The sequence below is a fragment of the Rhinopithecus roxellana genome, chromosome 21 (genome assembly GCF_007565055.1).
Source record: "Rhinopithecus roxellana isolate Shanxi Qingling chromosome 21, ASM756505v1, whole genome shotgun sequence".
Classification (NCBI taxonomy): Eukaryota; Metazoa; Chordata; class Mammalia; order Primates; family Cercopithecidae; genus Rhinopithecus; species Rhinopithecus roxellana.
Genome location: NC_044569.1, coordinates 29,694,330 through 29,711,217, shown reverse-complemented (window position 1 = coordinate 29,711,217; position 16,888 = coordinate 29,694,330). Strand labels below are relative to the sequence as shown.

The following is a 16,888-nucleotide window of genomic DNA, read 5'->3' as shown; positions in this document are numbered from 1 at the left end:
TTGAACTTCCTGGTGGCTTCGTTTACTCCGCGAGGGGAAACCGCTACTTAATCCTCATAATTGGCCCCTCTCCCCACCAAGCTCGAGCATCCCAGGTCGACTTCAGACTGCTGTGCTGGCAGTGAGAATTTTCAGCCAGTGGATCTTAGCTTGCTGGACTCCTTGGGTGTGGGATCTGTTGAGTTAGGCCACTTGGCACCCTGGCTTCAGCCCCCTTTCCAGGAGACTGAACAGTTCTGTCTCACTGGCATTCTAGGTGCTACTGGGTTATGAAAAATCCCCTGCAGCTGGCTTGGTGTCTGCCCAAATGGCCACCGAGCTCTGTGCTTGAAACCCTGGGCCCTGGTGATGTAGGCATCTGAGGGAATCTCCTGGTCTGCGGGTTGCGAAGACCATGGGAAAAGCATAGTATCTGGGCTGGAGTGCACTGTTCCTCAGGGCACAGTTCCTCACGGCTTCCCTTGGCTAGGGGAGGAGTTCCCTGACCCCTTGTGCTTCCTGGGTGAGGCAATGCCCCACCCTGCTTCTGCTCCCCGCTCCATGGGCTGCACCCACCGTCTAACCAGTCCCAATGAGATGAGCCAGGTACTACCTCCGTTGGAAATGCAGAAAACGCCTGCCTTCTGCATTGATCTCACTGGGAACTGCAGACCAGAGCTGTTCCTATTTGGCCATCTTGCCAGCCACCCTAGTCATTTTTTTTTTTTTTTTTTTTTTTTTTTTTGAGACGGAGTCTTGCTCTGTCACCCAGGCTGGAGTGCAGTGGCCGGATCTCAGCTCACTGCAAGCTCCGCCTCCCAGGTTTACACCATTCTTCTGCCTCAGCCTCCCAAGTAGCTGGGACTACAGGCGCCCGCCACCTCGCCTGGCGTTTGTATTTGTTAATAGAGACGGGGTTTCACCGGGTTAGCCAGGATGGTCTCAATCTCCTGACCTCGTGAACCACTGGTCTCGGCCTCCCAAAGTGCTGGGATTACAGGCTTGAGCCACCGCGCCTGGCCCCTAGTCATTTTTTAAAAAGATCAACCAGTATGATATTTGATTATCGTTTTTATATAGTAGCTCATTCTATTGATATGTTTGTATGATAGTCTATAATTTATCATGAAAGCAGATCGGTTTTTCTGCCTGCCAAAATGTTAGCTATAATTGAGTAACTCATTAATATAACTAATTGTATACTTATTTTTGCACACTTGTGGTCTTTAAATGAACATGCCTTTTGTTGAATTCAGGCCAAAAAAATGAGGCAACCTCAGTGTCTTTGACCCTTCTGTGCCTGACATGAAAACAATGTTTTGAGGTTGTCCTCCCAAATACCACATGACGTAAAAGATTGGTTTTGCCATAGTCTAGTGATACCAACTTTGTGTTTGCATTCTAATGGGAAAAGAGACGGGTGTCTGACTAGTCCAAGATAAGAATACAATGCAGTGTCTGGGATTGAACTTTTTAAAACTATATGTTCATTTTTAGAAAAAGTCATTACTATGCTTGCTGCCTGTCTGGAAAGTGAGAATCAAAATGCTCAGAGGATTGGAGCAGCGGCGCTTTGGGCTCTGATTTACAATTATCAGAAGGTCAGTTTTAAAAATCATTGTTACACCTGGGGAGCAGACAACCAGGTATAACTCAGGTATAAACTCTTAGAATACATCCAAAGGTGTCAAAAGAGTTACAGCAAAAGAAAAAAGACATAAAGTCAAAGACCCGTGTTCCCTCTGCTCATTCATACAATTAGTTAAACCATCAGTTGAAGTCTTTTTATTTAATCATTTCAACAGAATGTCTCAGTTTAGAAGAGAATCTCTGAATTTTTTCTTCTTAGTTTAAATTGATTTCCTGTATTATTAAAATTTTAGTATAGATTGTTTCTTCTAAAAGATGTATCAAGGGAAAACACATCTTAAAGTAAAACTGAGTAACAAAAGTTTTATCCAATTGTATAACTCCCGTTTCTCTGGCTCAGTTCTTGTAAGACTGCAGCACAAAGCCTGCTCTGAGAAAAGAGCAGGCAACGTGGAGATGTGTGTTCCACTCTTTCTCTGACCTTTGTACTTCTGTTTTATTGCAGACATCTCATTCCCAAGAGAAATACCCATAAGTATCTAGTGATTAAATAGCCAAATGACAGTAGGATAGACAACCATTCTAGAATGGTGTTCTCTCAGCTGACTATCTCTGCCTGGGCTAGTTTTCTCCTTGCTGGCCGGAGTCACATACACAGGACAGAGGCTGTGCTCATTCTCACCTGGGTATCCCCAGAGCTTAGCACAGGATTTGGCACTTTGTAGTCACTGCATAAATATTTGTTGGCCAACTGCTAATATTTGGTATACGTGATCAGAAATCTGAGGTTCAAGGGAGTATGAAAAACTGAAACCAAGGTTGACTAGTTTAAAATAACAAATTGAGATTAGGGGAGAAGGAGTAAAAGAGAAAGGAAGAAAGAAAATGGGAATAGAGAAAGAATCAAGTTAGGTAAGAGGATATGGGCAAGACTTCAGAATGTGCAAGGGGATTGGCTCAATAGGATGTATTATACTAAGATAGAACTGTCTAGTTATTCTATTTCATAATATTCTGTCTAATACTCTAGTTAGCAATGGGCAGAATTAGTGTTTTGCTATCATGATCCATAACACATGGCAAGAAACCTAATTAATGGATTGTTCTATATTATCTCTAGGCAAAAACAGCTTTGAAAAGTCCATCAGTAAAAAGAAGAGTGGATGAAGCATACTCCTTAGCAAAGAAAAGTAAGTTGCAATAAGAAAGAGATTATAGTAAAACTTGGAAGCTATTAAGTGACTTTTCTGATTAATGAGATATTTGGACAGGCTACAGCAAAATGGCATTGTAAAATGTGCCAATATTCAGTATGTGCTTTAATTATATCATTTTAAAAAATAATAAAATAGATAGATGAAGGTTTAAGATGTGATTGTTTCTAAAAATGCATCTATGATCTTCATCTTATTTTTATACTAAATTTTCTTTGCCAACAGTGACCGCTGTGCTGAAGTGTGTTCTTAGTGATAAGAACTGGCCCAATTAGAATTAACTGTGAGCAGAAAACTTGGATCTAACATCAGGGAGCTAGAGGACAGACTTCTAAGAACTGATGCTATTACCCCTATATCCATGTTTCCCTGTGATGTGGTCACAATACTAGAGATGGCTTTCTTTTCAAAGCACATTATTCATTTTTAGCTATACCAAATTTCAGTGAGCGTTATTCTCTGAACATTTTTTATGCTAAAACACTGAACTGTGTCTTCCCTGTACTGTAATATATCTGTTTGTTATTTGTGTTTTTAGAGTCTGATTTTTTTTTTTTTTAAGCAGGGGAGGTTTTAGTTTGTTTTAGCTGTGACCGTGAACTTCTGGAGCTAGTGAATAATTGAGTTAAAGTTTGTGCTTTAGGAAGGATGGTACATAAAAAAGAGTAATGGCGTTCATTTGGAATTATAGTTAATAGTATCCATTATGGGGGGTACTTTTTAAAAAATACTCTGGGTAAGCTATTAATTTAAAAAATGTATTAGTTTTGTAACTTGTTTATTTTTTTAAAAATGCAAAATATTCTGGAATACTATTATATCAAGAACTTAAATAGAGCTTTAAATTATATATAAATCCTGTTCATATATATTTGTTTATGTGTGTGCCTGTAAGTATAGTACCAAGCTTCAAAAAGTAGTATTTCTGTACTCTTATTTTTCTATTTCAGCTTTTCCAAACTCAGAAGCAAACCCTCTGAATGCCTATTATTTGAAATGTCTTGAAAACCTCGTGCAGCTCCTTAACTCTTCCTGATTGCCATGAGATGCTACACCTTGAAGCTGATAGCCATCAACAAAGGAGCTAAAGCTGAAGCCAGCTGTGTGTAGCAGCTGTTACCTGAAGACATGCTGCCTCTCTACAAAGTGTTGATCCCCTTCTTTCCCATGAGAGAGAGAACTGGTGATACTCCAACACCGTCCGGTCATGGCAGCTCTCCAGAAGTAATAGCAGCTGACAACTATCTGTGCCTTTTCCTTTCTGTTGAAAAGGCATATAAAGTTCTGGGAACATAAACATTTTTACCCTTTTTCTTTGCCATTTATTTTGTAAAAATCCTATTTAACAGTTATTTAATAAAATAATATTTTTAGAAACTAAAAATTGACTAATAATTGCTGCTTACAGACTTTTATCAGTCTCATGAATATTAATTTTAAGAGTTGAAAGAAGACATTGTGTCCTGGTTTTTTCTCTCTTTTTTTTAAATTTTAACTGATGTAAAATTTGGCTCTGTTAGTACAAATCCTTATTTTCAAAGCTTTCTGTTATCCAGAGCATCCACACTGGAAAAGGGCTATGTAGAAGTTAAGTGTGCATTATTTGTAAAGGGCTGTGTGAAAGTAAGTGTACATGATTTGTAAGTAGCTTTCTTAGGCAAGTTTTAGTGATGTTACCTTCTTTCTAGATGACTCTTAAATCATTACATTTATAATCTTCACCTTTGGCTTCTGCAAGGCTGTATAATAAAGAACGAAATAGAGTTGGGGCTATATAAGCCTGGGTTCAAATTTAGCTCAACCCAAAACATCATGAAGAATAGAATAAGACTGAAAAATGCAGAAGACGGCCGGGCGTGGTGGCTCACTCTTATAATTTCAACTTTTTGGGAGACCGAGGTGGGTGGATCACTTGCGACCAGGAGTTTGAGACCAGCCTGGGCAACATGGCGAAATCCCATCTCTCCAAAAAATACAAAAATTAGCCATTCCTGGTCTTCAGCGTCTATAATCCCAGCTACTCCAGTGGCTGAGGCACGAGAATCTCTCGAACCTGGGAGGCAGGGAGGTTGCAGTGAGCTGAGATCATGCCACTGCATTCTAGCCTGGGTGACAAAGCAAGACTCTGTCTCAAAAAAAAAAAAAAAAAAAAAAAAAAAAAAAAAAAAAAAAAATGCAGGAGGAACAAGCTCTGTAAAGTACTCTATTACATAATCTTACTTAACCTGTAGTTTTGAATTTGGCACTTAAACCAAAATCAAGTACTAATCACTTTCAGCAACTTTCCTAACACTTTTGAAAGTGAGAAAATTGTGTCTAAGAGAAATAAAAGGTGAAATAATAATATATAAATGTTTGCATGTACACATATGTCATATACATGTGTATATATTCATTTAGGATAATGTTTTCAGAAAAACTAAAAATCATTTTAAGTGCTGTTAAATTGCTAACAGCAATAAAATAAGCAATGATGTTATTTAAGCTGGAAGTATGAGGACAAAATTTATGTTAAATGCAGAAATAGTACAGTTAAGTTTGTAATGTCTGAGAATTATTGATTCGAGATCTGAAAACTAAGACTAGGAAGCTCAGAAGTTTCTGAGCCGCCCAAGTTAATTTGTAGTGGAAAACTCGCCAATTCTGAGAGCAGGTGTCTTGGGAATGATTTTTCCCTTTTCTCCTGGTGTCTTATATTCCTTGCCTTTTTTCTGGAATTCTCTAATCAGCCCTCACTGATAAATAAATGAATTTCTAACTTCCTTCGTAACTCCTTTATAACTCCTCCTTCTATGTCCCAGGTACTATTCTCGGAACTTTTATCATTTAATCTATCTTTTTCTAAAATACTACTAATGTCTTTTGTGTTCCAGGTGAATAAGTGGAGGCGCAGAGCGGTAAGTAATGTGCTCATTGACTGTGGTTGGTTATCAGTGAAGTGGAGGTTGGAACCCAGGATAACGAAGAGTAAGTTTGGCTTTTCTTTATAAAGCATTTATTCTGCCCCTCTACCATCCCCTCCTCCACTGAAATCTCTCTTTTTGTATTTGAATCTTATAGGTAAACACCATTTTTCAACAAAAATTTAGTCTATTCAGAGAAATGATATTATGGTTCATTGCTTGACTGATTCACATATCAGAGTAGGCACTACCTCATCTTCTTGGAACCAGGAAGGGTTGTTGTAACTGATCCTTTTCCCTAGCAGTTCACAGTAGTGCCAGAGGGAGATCTGTAGCCTAGTAGTCAGAACCACCCGGAGATGTTACTTGCCAAAGCCCAGGGGGACTGCAGACCTTGGAGAAAGGAGAGGGCCCAGGGCTTTAGGGGAACTTGCATTTGCCTCTCTTGGTGTCCAGGAATGTGACGCTCAGGTACACGCTATGGTCCAGAGCCTGGGGGACAGTCCTTGCAACTGGGTCTCCTGGGATTGTGACCCATCAGCCAGTGGGGACCTTTCAGCAGGAGCCTTGAGGTGACTGGCCCACTGCTGTAGCAGCTGCCCTGCCTCTCCCTTGGGGACCAGCATCAGAATCCTCAAGTGTGTGTGCTGAAATGCAGATTCCTGGGCTCAATGAGGCAGGCCTGTGTCTACTGAGAATTTTTAGCAAGCTCTCCAGGTTCTGCTCACCACAGTTTGAGAACCACTGATTAATCCCCATGATTGCAGAAAACTGCCTAGAACACGAAAATTATTTCATATAACTTAACTGCTGCCTGATGAAATCAGGTCTTGAATCTGGGTCTCTTGAATGCGAACCAAATGTTTTTTCTTTCACACATGCCCAAGTCTAAGCAAGGATCCAGAAAATAGGTGCGGGGGACTAGCTCATACCTCATGGTGTCCAGTTTCTCCATATCCTAGCATTTTTGGTGGGCTGAGTTACCGTGTGTGCTGTGGAAGCACGAAAAGGTAGTGCCACGTCACACTTGAAGTGCAGACATTGATGCCGAGGCTTCTGGACTTAAGACCTTGAGCAGTTTGAGGGAGGAGGCAGCCATTCGTTTTGAAAACAGGAAGCTAATAGGAAAGTAGTGTTAGCAGACCTGGCTAGACCCTTTTCCCACTCTTCCTAAAAACACTTTCAGAAATGAATAGTTGAGACCATCCTGGCTAACACGGTGAAACCCCGTCTCTACTAAAACATATAAAAAAATTAGCCGGGCGAGGTGGCGGGCGCCTGTAGTCCCAGCTACTCGGGAGGCTGAGGCAGGAGAATGGCGTGAACCCGGGAGGCGGAGCTTGCAGTGAGCTGAGATCCGGCCACAGCACTCCAGCCTGGGTGGCAGAGCGAGACTCCGTCTCAAAAAAAAAAAAAAAAAAAAAAAAATGAATAGTTGAATGTACCTTTTTTTTTTTTTGGTGTTCTATAAAGAATGGAGAAAAAAATAGAATTTTGCCTATTTAACTCCAGGGCACCAGTTTTCCTTTGTAGTGTTAAATAGACTCATCATCCGTGGTCATTTTGCATCATCAGTCTTTGGGGCTGCACCTTGTGTATTCCCCATTTCTTGAGGTTGCCAGATCCCCAAGTCTGCTTCTTGACCCATGATGTTCCTCAGATTTGGCAGAGTGATGGTTAAGAGTAATGACTGGCATCCCTGCTTCTGCATTAAGATCTGCTTGCAGTTATCTCAGGGAATGAGAGAGCATAATAGAGCGGTTGAGAGTAGAGGGCCCTTGAGTCCTGTGGACCAGGAATCAACCCTGGCCTCACCACTGCAGTTGTTGGAACCCTGGAACAGGCTCAAGACTAACTGGGACGAGGATACCTACCTTGTGCAGTTGGTGAGAGGACTGAGTGCTTAGCCTGGTACATAGTTATCCTTTAGATGATATCAGTGATTTATTATTCTTACAAAATTCTCAAAAACATCTGTTTCAGCAAAAACTTTAAATCTTTTGTGTCCTTGCAAACTTTTCCCCCATCTGAGAGGGGATGTGCTGGGAAGTGAGTTGGGCTGTGAAAACTAAGTTTCCAGGTTCCAGCATCCCAGAAGGATTGTTGGTTCCTGGTGGAGTGCACGTCCACAGTCCTGGGGTGACTGATTGCACAGACACTTGGCAAGGCACCATTGAGAACCCGAGTCTCACAAAGCACTGCATACAGGCATTATATACACTTGGGGTGGGCACATTTTGTTCTGCTTGTCATGTTGTCTTGATTGAGTGTCGGTTGGCAAAATATTGCTCTTTTTCCATCTGACTTGTGTAAATGGAAGATTCAAAAAATTATAACCTTAGTAACCAAAACAAAATCTTAGCTTAAAAGAAATCCTTCAATTTGGGAGTAGCCATTTTTTTTTCTTTCCATTGATCATTGTTATCCAAAGACTAGGGGCCATGGATGATAAAATGCTATTGTTTTGGTGAATTAGGAAACTTAGTTTTGGGGAACATAGAGTTTATTCTTCCTAACTTAAAATTTCTCATAGGAAATTCATTATACAACTCAAGTTTCCTTATACAACTCAAGTCCCACACCTGGGTCTATGTGGGACTTTACTGGGCCTCAAGGCTCAGATGTACGAAAGACTATGCCAAGACCCCGGGATTCTGAGACTTGGCAGCAACACAGAAGGAGCTCAGTGTGATCCTACTTTAAATGTTTCCAACAATGTTCATTTTTGTATTTTGTTTGCTCCTTCCACATTGGAGGAATCTGCTTCAGAAAATAAATCTTTAGACCCATGTTTTACAAAATACTCATATGGTAACATTTAATAAATTTCTTTTTAACTAATTTTGCATGAAAGCTAAAAAAAAAAGAAGTGTTTTAGTACAGACTCCAAGGTAATGTTCTTTGACACAGTTCTACTTTTCAGCGGCATCCTTACCTCACTTTGGCCTCTGCCAATGCTTGTGCCTTCAGAGTATCTGCACCCATTTGGGTTCTTCTGGGCAGTGATACTTGGCAGTCTGGTAGCAGATTGCTTGCAGTTCCATGTAAATTCTGAAAACATTATTTCTTTTTTTTTTTTTTTGAGACAGAGTCTCGCTTTGTCGCCCAGGCTGGAGTGCAGTGGCGCCATCTCTGCTCACTGCAAGCTCCACCTCCCGGGTTCACGCCATTCTGCCTCAGCCTCCAAGTAGCTGGGACTACAGACGCCCGCCACCCCACCCGGCTATTTTTTTTTTTTTTTTTTTGTATTTTTAGTAGAGACGGGGTTTCACCTTGTTAGCCAGGATGGTCTCGATCTTCTGACCTCATGATCCGCCCGCCTCGGCCTCCCAAAGTGCTGGGATTACAGGCTTGAGCCACCGCGCCCGGCACATTATTTCTTCAAACAGTTTATTGAATCATTCTTTCTTTGGCTTACCATGGAAGTAAACAGATTATCAAATGGGAACTTACTGTTTTTAATTGTTTTCTGGTCATATTCATAAAGATTGGATTGCAAAGAATCCGTTTGTGGGTGTAATACCTGGTTTAAAGTTATATTCTGTATCTGCTAGGAATAGCCACAATTTGATTGAGTAGAAACTCCAAAATAACAATGGCTTCAGTAAGAGAGGAGTTTCTTCTTCTTTTTACTGTTTTTGTTGTTGTTCCAGGAAACGCACACATGGGCAGTCTTAGCTAACAGTGTCCTCAGGGACTCAAGTGCCTGCTTTTCTGCTCTGCCTTTGCACGTTTCCTTTAGGAAGTTACCTCATGGACATCAGGAAGGAGAAAGCCTGGAAAAGGACTTCCTCAGCTGTGTTTCCCTTTAAGGAGCCTTCCCAAAAGACAGGTCCAATAATTAGAGCTCACATCTCAGACAGAAAAGCACATGGTCACTCAAAGCTTCAAGAGAGGCCAAGAATTGTAGTCCCTTATTTGGGCACATTACCAGATCCAGTAGCATAGGTGTTTGCTAAGAGAAGGGGAGGAGGTGTTTGGTTGGGCAACCACCAATGTCTGCCAATGTTCTTGATTTGAGAGAAAACTGATATAATTGGGCGGGGGGGGAAGTATTATCTTCCGAAGTAAATAAGATTAGATGCTTATTGAATTTATTCAGTCTGCATTTAGACTTTGTGATTAGTTCTAGCTGCATTCAGAGCTAAAAATATTGGTGTCAGAGAAAGAAGTCAGATGCCTTTCCAGTGGAAAGCCAAATGCCCTCTGTGGAGTTTATGCCTATGAAATGCAGCCGTCAGCTGTCAGGATCCACCTTCTCCTCAGGGAGAAATGAGGCTGGAAGATAGAATGGTTGGTGTGAACAGATTGCCAGCATTTTCACAGACAGTAATTTAAACCTGGCTAATTGAAAAATAAAATTAATCTTAACATTTTAAATATGTACCTTTAACACTTTATGTAAATATATACATATATGTATCTAAATATATATATATATTATGTATGTAAATATATATTCCACAAACTTTTGATTAAGGGCTGAGGCCTTTTTAGAGTATAGTTCCCTTATTGGTGTTAATACTGTTATTTTTAAAAATCATAAATCACACCTAATGCATTTGGACAATTTCCAGTTTCAGTTTCTGAAAGTGGAGCAAATACTAAGGCACATATTTAAAGCAACCCAAACTAATGTCTTCCAGATCTTTTTTTTCCTCTAAGAATTCTTCCAGATTTCTACCATGTTTTACTTTATTTGGTAGTTGACTTGCCACACCAGATTCAATAGCAATTTTTAAGTGACTCCTTGTTACCAATTCTTTGCAAAACATTAAACTTAGTTCTTTCAGTAACAGTTATTTTTCTGATCACTTCTGTCATTAAAATTTCACCAAATTCTATAATTCCAGTAACAAGTCTTAAGTGATGTAAATGGGTTGGGAGCAAGCACAGCCAAATCTCCGTAAGCATGAAACTCACCTAGGGGAAGCCAGAGAGAGTGGCACTAACGCCCACCCCTTTTGCCCCTCCCCTGCTCATGTACTCTGGCATCAGCCAGGATGTTTTATTGGGAGAATGGAGAGAATTCTTTATCTGAGCAAATCTGTTCTGTGGTGGCCAAGTGAGAGAGGCTCTGCCATTCTATGACCTTTTGAGATGTCTTCAAACCTTGAACTTCCTTTTGTTTGTTTTTGTGGTTACTCCTTTGCCTGGCTTCCTATTATTAGAACAGAGGTTTCCCAAGGGTACGTGTACTTGCCTAGAAGTTATTTGCAACTCACCTTGTACCCTAATGCCCTCTTCAGATTCTCTGGCTTGCTCATCCTATGCCTGTTCTTCTCATGCCTCTTCAATGCTTCAACTTTCCCCGCCCAGAGTGCGCCTCCACCCACTTTCACATTTACATTTCTGCCTGTTGTAAAAGGCCAAAACTTCACCTCTCCCATGAAGCTGTGTCAGATTCCCCACCTAGGAAGAAACGGTTTACTCTGAGTTTCCACAACTCTTTTAGATTTTAGTTTTGTTGTTGTTTTAAATCTCCATGTCCCTTAGCCCTTTTGCCCTCATACTATGTTGATTCTCATACATAGTTCCCATTATCTCCATAAAAACATGACCTTTGATTGAGTGTGTAACTCCCCGCCTCTCATGACGCCGTGCACAAAGCAGGTGCTCAATATATATCGAATGGATGAATATGACTTTATTAGACAAAGCCACAGAATTTCACAGTGTAAGTTAGGTTCAGAATTTATTGACTTTTTCAAAATTTGCAGAACTGTAAGTGTTTCTTTTATGGAATAGATTTCTGTTGAATAGATTACTGAAAAAAGTACAGCTTAAAACACTTAAAATTCTTAAACTATCTTTTAGTTCAATGAAGAAGGAGAAAAAAACAATATTTTTGCTAGGATTTGAAAACATTAGCACCCACATGAAACAGATGCCAATCTAAACTTTAAGGATCTTTTTTTTTTTTTTTAAACTAGGAATCTTACTTGGTACATCCTTTTGGGGAATAGAGTGTAGGCATCAGCTTTTTGAAAACAACAGTAAATTCTGAAAAATGTGTAAGCTGCAATGCCAGCAGTGTGGGAAAACAGAAGCAGGCAATTTGCATTACCCATGCTGTGTGAAAGGTACAAATCAACAGATCACCTGTCAGCTTCCTTCCAGGCCCTGCTTCTTAGTGTGCAGCAGCAGGCACTGTAATAACTTGACTTTGACTAAAACATGACAGTATTTTCTTTGCACAGAAAGAGAGGAGGGGGCAGCGGTAAAGACTGAAAGGGAACGTAGTAACTCACCTTAATGAAAACTGGTGAAAATGCATATTCTCTTGGTACCATCACAATAGGGAATAACATACCTCATTGTATCACTTTAAATCTTTCTTAGCAGCAGCTGCTATGTGGAAGAATGAGGATACTGCGTCTCTCATTTGGTGATTCTGAGTTTTGACCCAAATTAAGAAGTTCTAAATACAAAGTATGATTCACAATCGGTAGATCCAACATGTATAGCATGAGCTAGGTATGATTTAAAGCCTTCAAATGGTTAGGGAAATAGGGCTAGGGCTGACCAAGACGCTGACCTATCAGGACTGCCGATCCCTCTCCCAAAATTTCCTTTAGGATGGAGAGAGAATTGTAAGAAACCAGCTGAGTCATGTGGGAACTGTTGGAATGGCTGTGTTGGGGGTGGGGGATGCATCTTTTCTTCAGGGGCCGCAGACAGCCCAGCAAGACCATGAGAGGGAAGACAGGTGTGAGGGGGGTAGTCGGTAGTGGGGGCTGTTCTTCTCCCATCCATTGCCTTGGGGAAAACAGTGCCTGACCCTGGCAGTTTGGATTTCCGGTCCAAGTATGCTCATGAGCAAACTCTGGGCAGCAACACAGAACCTCTGTGCTTATGAGGAGCCGGGAACAAGCGTGGGTCTCCCTGATCTCATTAGGCTCTTCTGTTCCCTGCCACTTGAGACCCCCACAGAGCTAGGCACTACAGTCTCAAAACATTTCTTTCTAATGCTTCTCATTGGGGCAGCAAAGGGTGAGGACCTGACAGCAAAGGTGTTTTGGGAGTGGGGAGTGACTGACAGAAGCCTAGAACTAGTTATCCATTATAGGCTTATGCACCCCTTGACCTGTCTTGGACTCATACAAACTAAGGGCTGGCCTTCCACTGTATCTGCCTGATACTCCAGAGGAAAATGAACTTATCGGGCAAAATAACAGGACATCTGAGGAAAACAACATACTGAAAACAGGTTTTCGAAAAGAAGCAGAAGCATTAAAACAGATGAACCAAGAATTTAAAATCAGTCAAAGTCATTGAAAGAGATGAGGAAAGAAATTAAAAATATAAACCCCAAACAAGAAAACACGGAGAAGAGCAGAAAATATGTGCAACAAATATAAAAGACTACAATAGATAGAACTAATAATAGATACAATTGAGTTATGAATTAATGAATTAGAAAACAAGATTGAGGAAATCTCCGAGAATTATATGTATACTAAATAGAAATGATGCCATAATAGTCCTAAGCCCCAGATTTGGGAAACAACCCAAATGCCTATCAAAAGAATGGATAAATAAATTGTAATATACTTAAGCAATGAAATACTGTTCAACAATGAAAAATAAAATACTGAGAAATACAACATTATGTATAAACATCAGAAACTGATCAAAAGAGGCTTGACATTAATAAAAGTTTATACATACTTCATTTATATGAAGTTCAGTAACAGGCAAAACTAATCTCTCGTGACAGAAGTCATGATAATGGTAACTTAGAGGTGGAGTATTGACCCAAAGGTACAAAACAACCATATGTCTTCTATACCTCGATTTATAATGTTCTATGCCTTGATGCAGCTTATGGTAACACAGGTGTATGCATACGTAAAATGTCTTTAAAACTGTGCATGTTATATGTACATTATAGTTCAATAAGGTACTGAAAGAAAATTAACTAGATAATATCAACATGATGGACGTTGGAAAGGGAAGAACAAAAGATGTAAGATAATGCTACCTTGTTATTGAGGTGGGTTTTTATTTTTTAAGAAAAGATGAAAAAATGGACAAATTAAAAGAATAAATATGACAGAAGCGTAAAACCATATCAGTAAAAGTAAATAGACTAAACTTATAAATGAAAGATAAACTTGATTTTATGAGTTTAGTCCATTTACTAAAGTTATTTGAAAGACTGAGTTTTAAAATCTAAATATATATTATTTAGATTATTTACAAGGGTGAAATGAAAGAGTGAAAACAAGTAACCAAAATAAAATTGGTAAGTTACTGTCAACTGATACTAACATGAATAAAATTAACTTCAAGATTTTTTTGAAATGGAGATGAGAAAGATCACTATATTGATAAATGATTCAATTCACCAAGATGTAACAATTTTAAACATGCATGCATCTCATAAAATAACCTCAAAGCATATGAAGCAAAAAGTGGTAGAAATACAAGGATGATTTGATTAACTTGCCATCACAGGGACTAGCTTTCTGCACATGCTCATAGGTTAAGCAGGTAAAAACTCAAAAAGGTTATAGAAAATCTAATACGATTGATAACCTTGATCTAATGGGTATATACAGAGTTCTGTAACCAAGATTTAGAGAAAATACATTTTTCCTTGTTTCATATGAAGAATTTACAACTATCAAGTATTAGGCAACAGAGTCTCAATACATTTCAAAGAATAGGTCCATATAGGTGAAGAAGTCTTACCACTATGTGAGTAAGTTAACAATAAGATAGTATCTTCACATATTTGGAAATTAAAAGACACACTTCTAAATAACCCAAAAGTTAAAGCAGAAACCACAATGGAAATTTACTGCATGATAATGAAAACACCACACTTAAAGACCTGTGGGATGCAGTAAAAGTGAAAATGTTCTCCCTTTTTAAAATCTTCGTGGGAAATTTTTAGCTTTAAATCTATATAAAAGAAGAACGCCTCAATGAACTACATTATGTCTATTTTAAGAAGCTTGAAAAATAATGAAAGATTAAACCTAAATTAAGTTAAAGCGAGATAATGAAAAAAACAAGAGCTGAAGTCAATGAAATAGAGCCAAAGACCTAATATAGGAAATCAACAAAGCAAACAAAAAAAGGATCAGTTATTTGGAAAAAAGAGCAGTAAGTAGTCAGATTTCTGCCAAAAATGATCAACTGAAAAAGCAAAAAGATACAAATAATACAATGAAGGTAAATGTGGACATACATACATATAGAGATTAAAGAGATACTACTAGGATATTATCAACAATTCTAGAATATTTGCAAGCATAAATGAAATGGATGAGTTCTCGGGAAAATATAATCTACATATGGCCTCAAAAATAATAAACTTCAATAGTCCTATAGCTATTAAAGAAATCAAAGTCGTGATTATAATCTTCCCGTTAAAAACAAGACAGATTGTTTTTTTGACATGGTTAGGCTTTGTGTGAATAGAGAGGGACACTTACTTAGATTTTGTTTTCCAAAGATGGCCAGGACAGTATTTCCTATCCACTTACTTTTCTTAAAAAGTGACTTTGATATTTCCCCACTCCAGAGGAGGGGTCTGTAATTCTATGGCAAAGGTGATACGATACAATTTCCAAGGTTAGATGATAAAAGATGATGCGGCTTCCCATTGGTTCTCTTGGAACCAAGCCACCGTGTTGGGAGAAAGCCATGCAGCCACACGAGGAGGCCATGAGTTATGCATGACAGTCATGACTGAGTTTCAACCCCAGTCGTGAGTGAATGAGCAGATGACTTCAGCTCCCAGTCATTGAGTCACCCCAGCCTTTGTCTTCCTAGCTGAGGTCCCAGATGTCATGGTAAATGGAGAACCATTGCTGCTGGGCTTTTGCTCAATCATGGCCCACAAAATCATTGAGCATCATAAAATGATTGCTCTTTTACATCATTAAATGTCAGTTCTTCCCAAATTGGTTGATAGATTTAAAACAATTCTAGTTAAAAACATCAACAGTATATTACTATAGAGTTTTATGCAATTATTCTGAACATTATATGAAAGAATAAATATCTGAGAATAGCCAAGACATTTTAGAAAGGAATTTTGAAGAGCAGCGGTTTTAGAACTTAATATTAAATTATGGTAATTAAAACAGTCTGATATTGGGGTGGGGATAAGAAAAACATGGAAATTTAATATATGACTAAAATGTTATGCAATCAGTGGAGAAAGGAGAGACTACTTAATCAATAGGGTAAGAAAAAATGCTATTAATATGAGAAAAGATGAAATGGGATTCCTTCTTTACAACATATGCAAAAATCAATTCAAAACGATTAAGGACGTATATGTCAAAGACAAAATATTAACACTCTTACTAGAAAAATAAGTTTAGACCATGGGCTAGGAAAGATTTTTTCAACTAGATTTTAAAAAATGCATTGACTATAATAGACAAGATTGACAAATTTCGATATATAAAAATTAGAAACGTTGTTAATTGGAAAGCACCATAAAGAAATTTAAAAAGGTAAGTTATAAATTGGATGAAAATATCTGCAATATGTGTTACTGACAATGAATTAGTATCAACAATCTATAAAGAACTTCTACAAATCAGTAAGTGGAACATAACCCAATGGAAAAAAACAGGAATCATGAGCAGGTATTTTCAAGAAAAGGAAACTCATAGACCAATAAGCACATAAAAAGGTCTTCAATGTAATTTTCATTTAGGGAAATAAGAATGAAGACCATAGTGAGTTACCTTTACACTCAAATGATGGCAAAAAGTAAAAGACTGATGGTAATAGATGTTGGAGAGCATATAAATTCATGGGAGTTTTTATACATTCCTGGTGGAAATGGAAGTAGTTGCAACCACTTTGCAAAACAATTGGACATTACTTTCTAGAGTTCAACATTAAGATGCACTATGATGTAGTAATTTTAGTGCTTGGTGTGCATCCCCAAAATATTCAGGAGAATATGAGCATCAAGAGGCATGTAAAAAAGTGTTAGTATTCTTTACAGTGATGACCACCTGGAAACATCCCAAAAGCCCATCCATGGGATAGTTAATGAATAAGCAGTTTATGTGATTCGGTTTACTCAATGGAACATTATGCAGCAGTCAAAATGAATGAACAATAACAATATCCAACAGCATGAATGGATTGTAGTAGTAGAATCTTTTATTGTGGTAAAAAAAAATCATACCATAAGAACTTCCCTTTCAAATAATTAATTGTGCA

The 16,888-nt window shown here is 38.6% G+C and overlaps 1 protein-coding gene across 4 annotated transcripts in view; it reads left to right on the top strand.

Moving 5' to 3' along the window:
* The window catches only part of RTTN (rotatin), a 204,664-nt gene extending 200,497 nt beyond the window's left edge, over positions 1-4,167 (top strand). For all 4 annotated transcript variants that reach the window (XM_010358889.2, XM_030926066.1, XM_030926067.1 and 1 more), the window contains 3 exons: positions 1,477-1,580; positions 2,690-2,759; positions 3,734-4,167. In XM_010358889.2, the coding sequence (XP_010357191.2) occupies positions 1,477-1,580; positions 2,690-2,759; positions 3,734-3,819 (260 nt within the window). In that variant the 3' untranslated portion in view covers positions 3,820-4,167. The remainder of the gene's footprint in view (positions 1-1,476; positions 1,581-2,689; positions 2,760-3,733) is intronic.
* Positions 4,168-16,888: the final 12,721 nt, after the last annotated feature.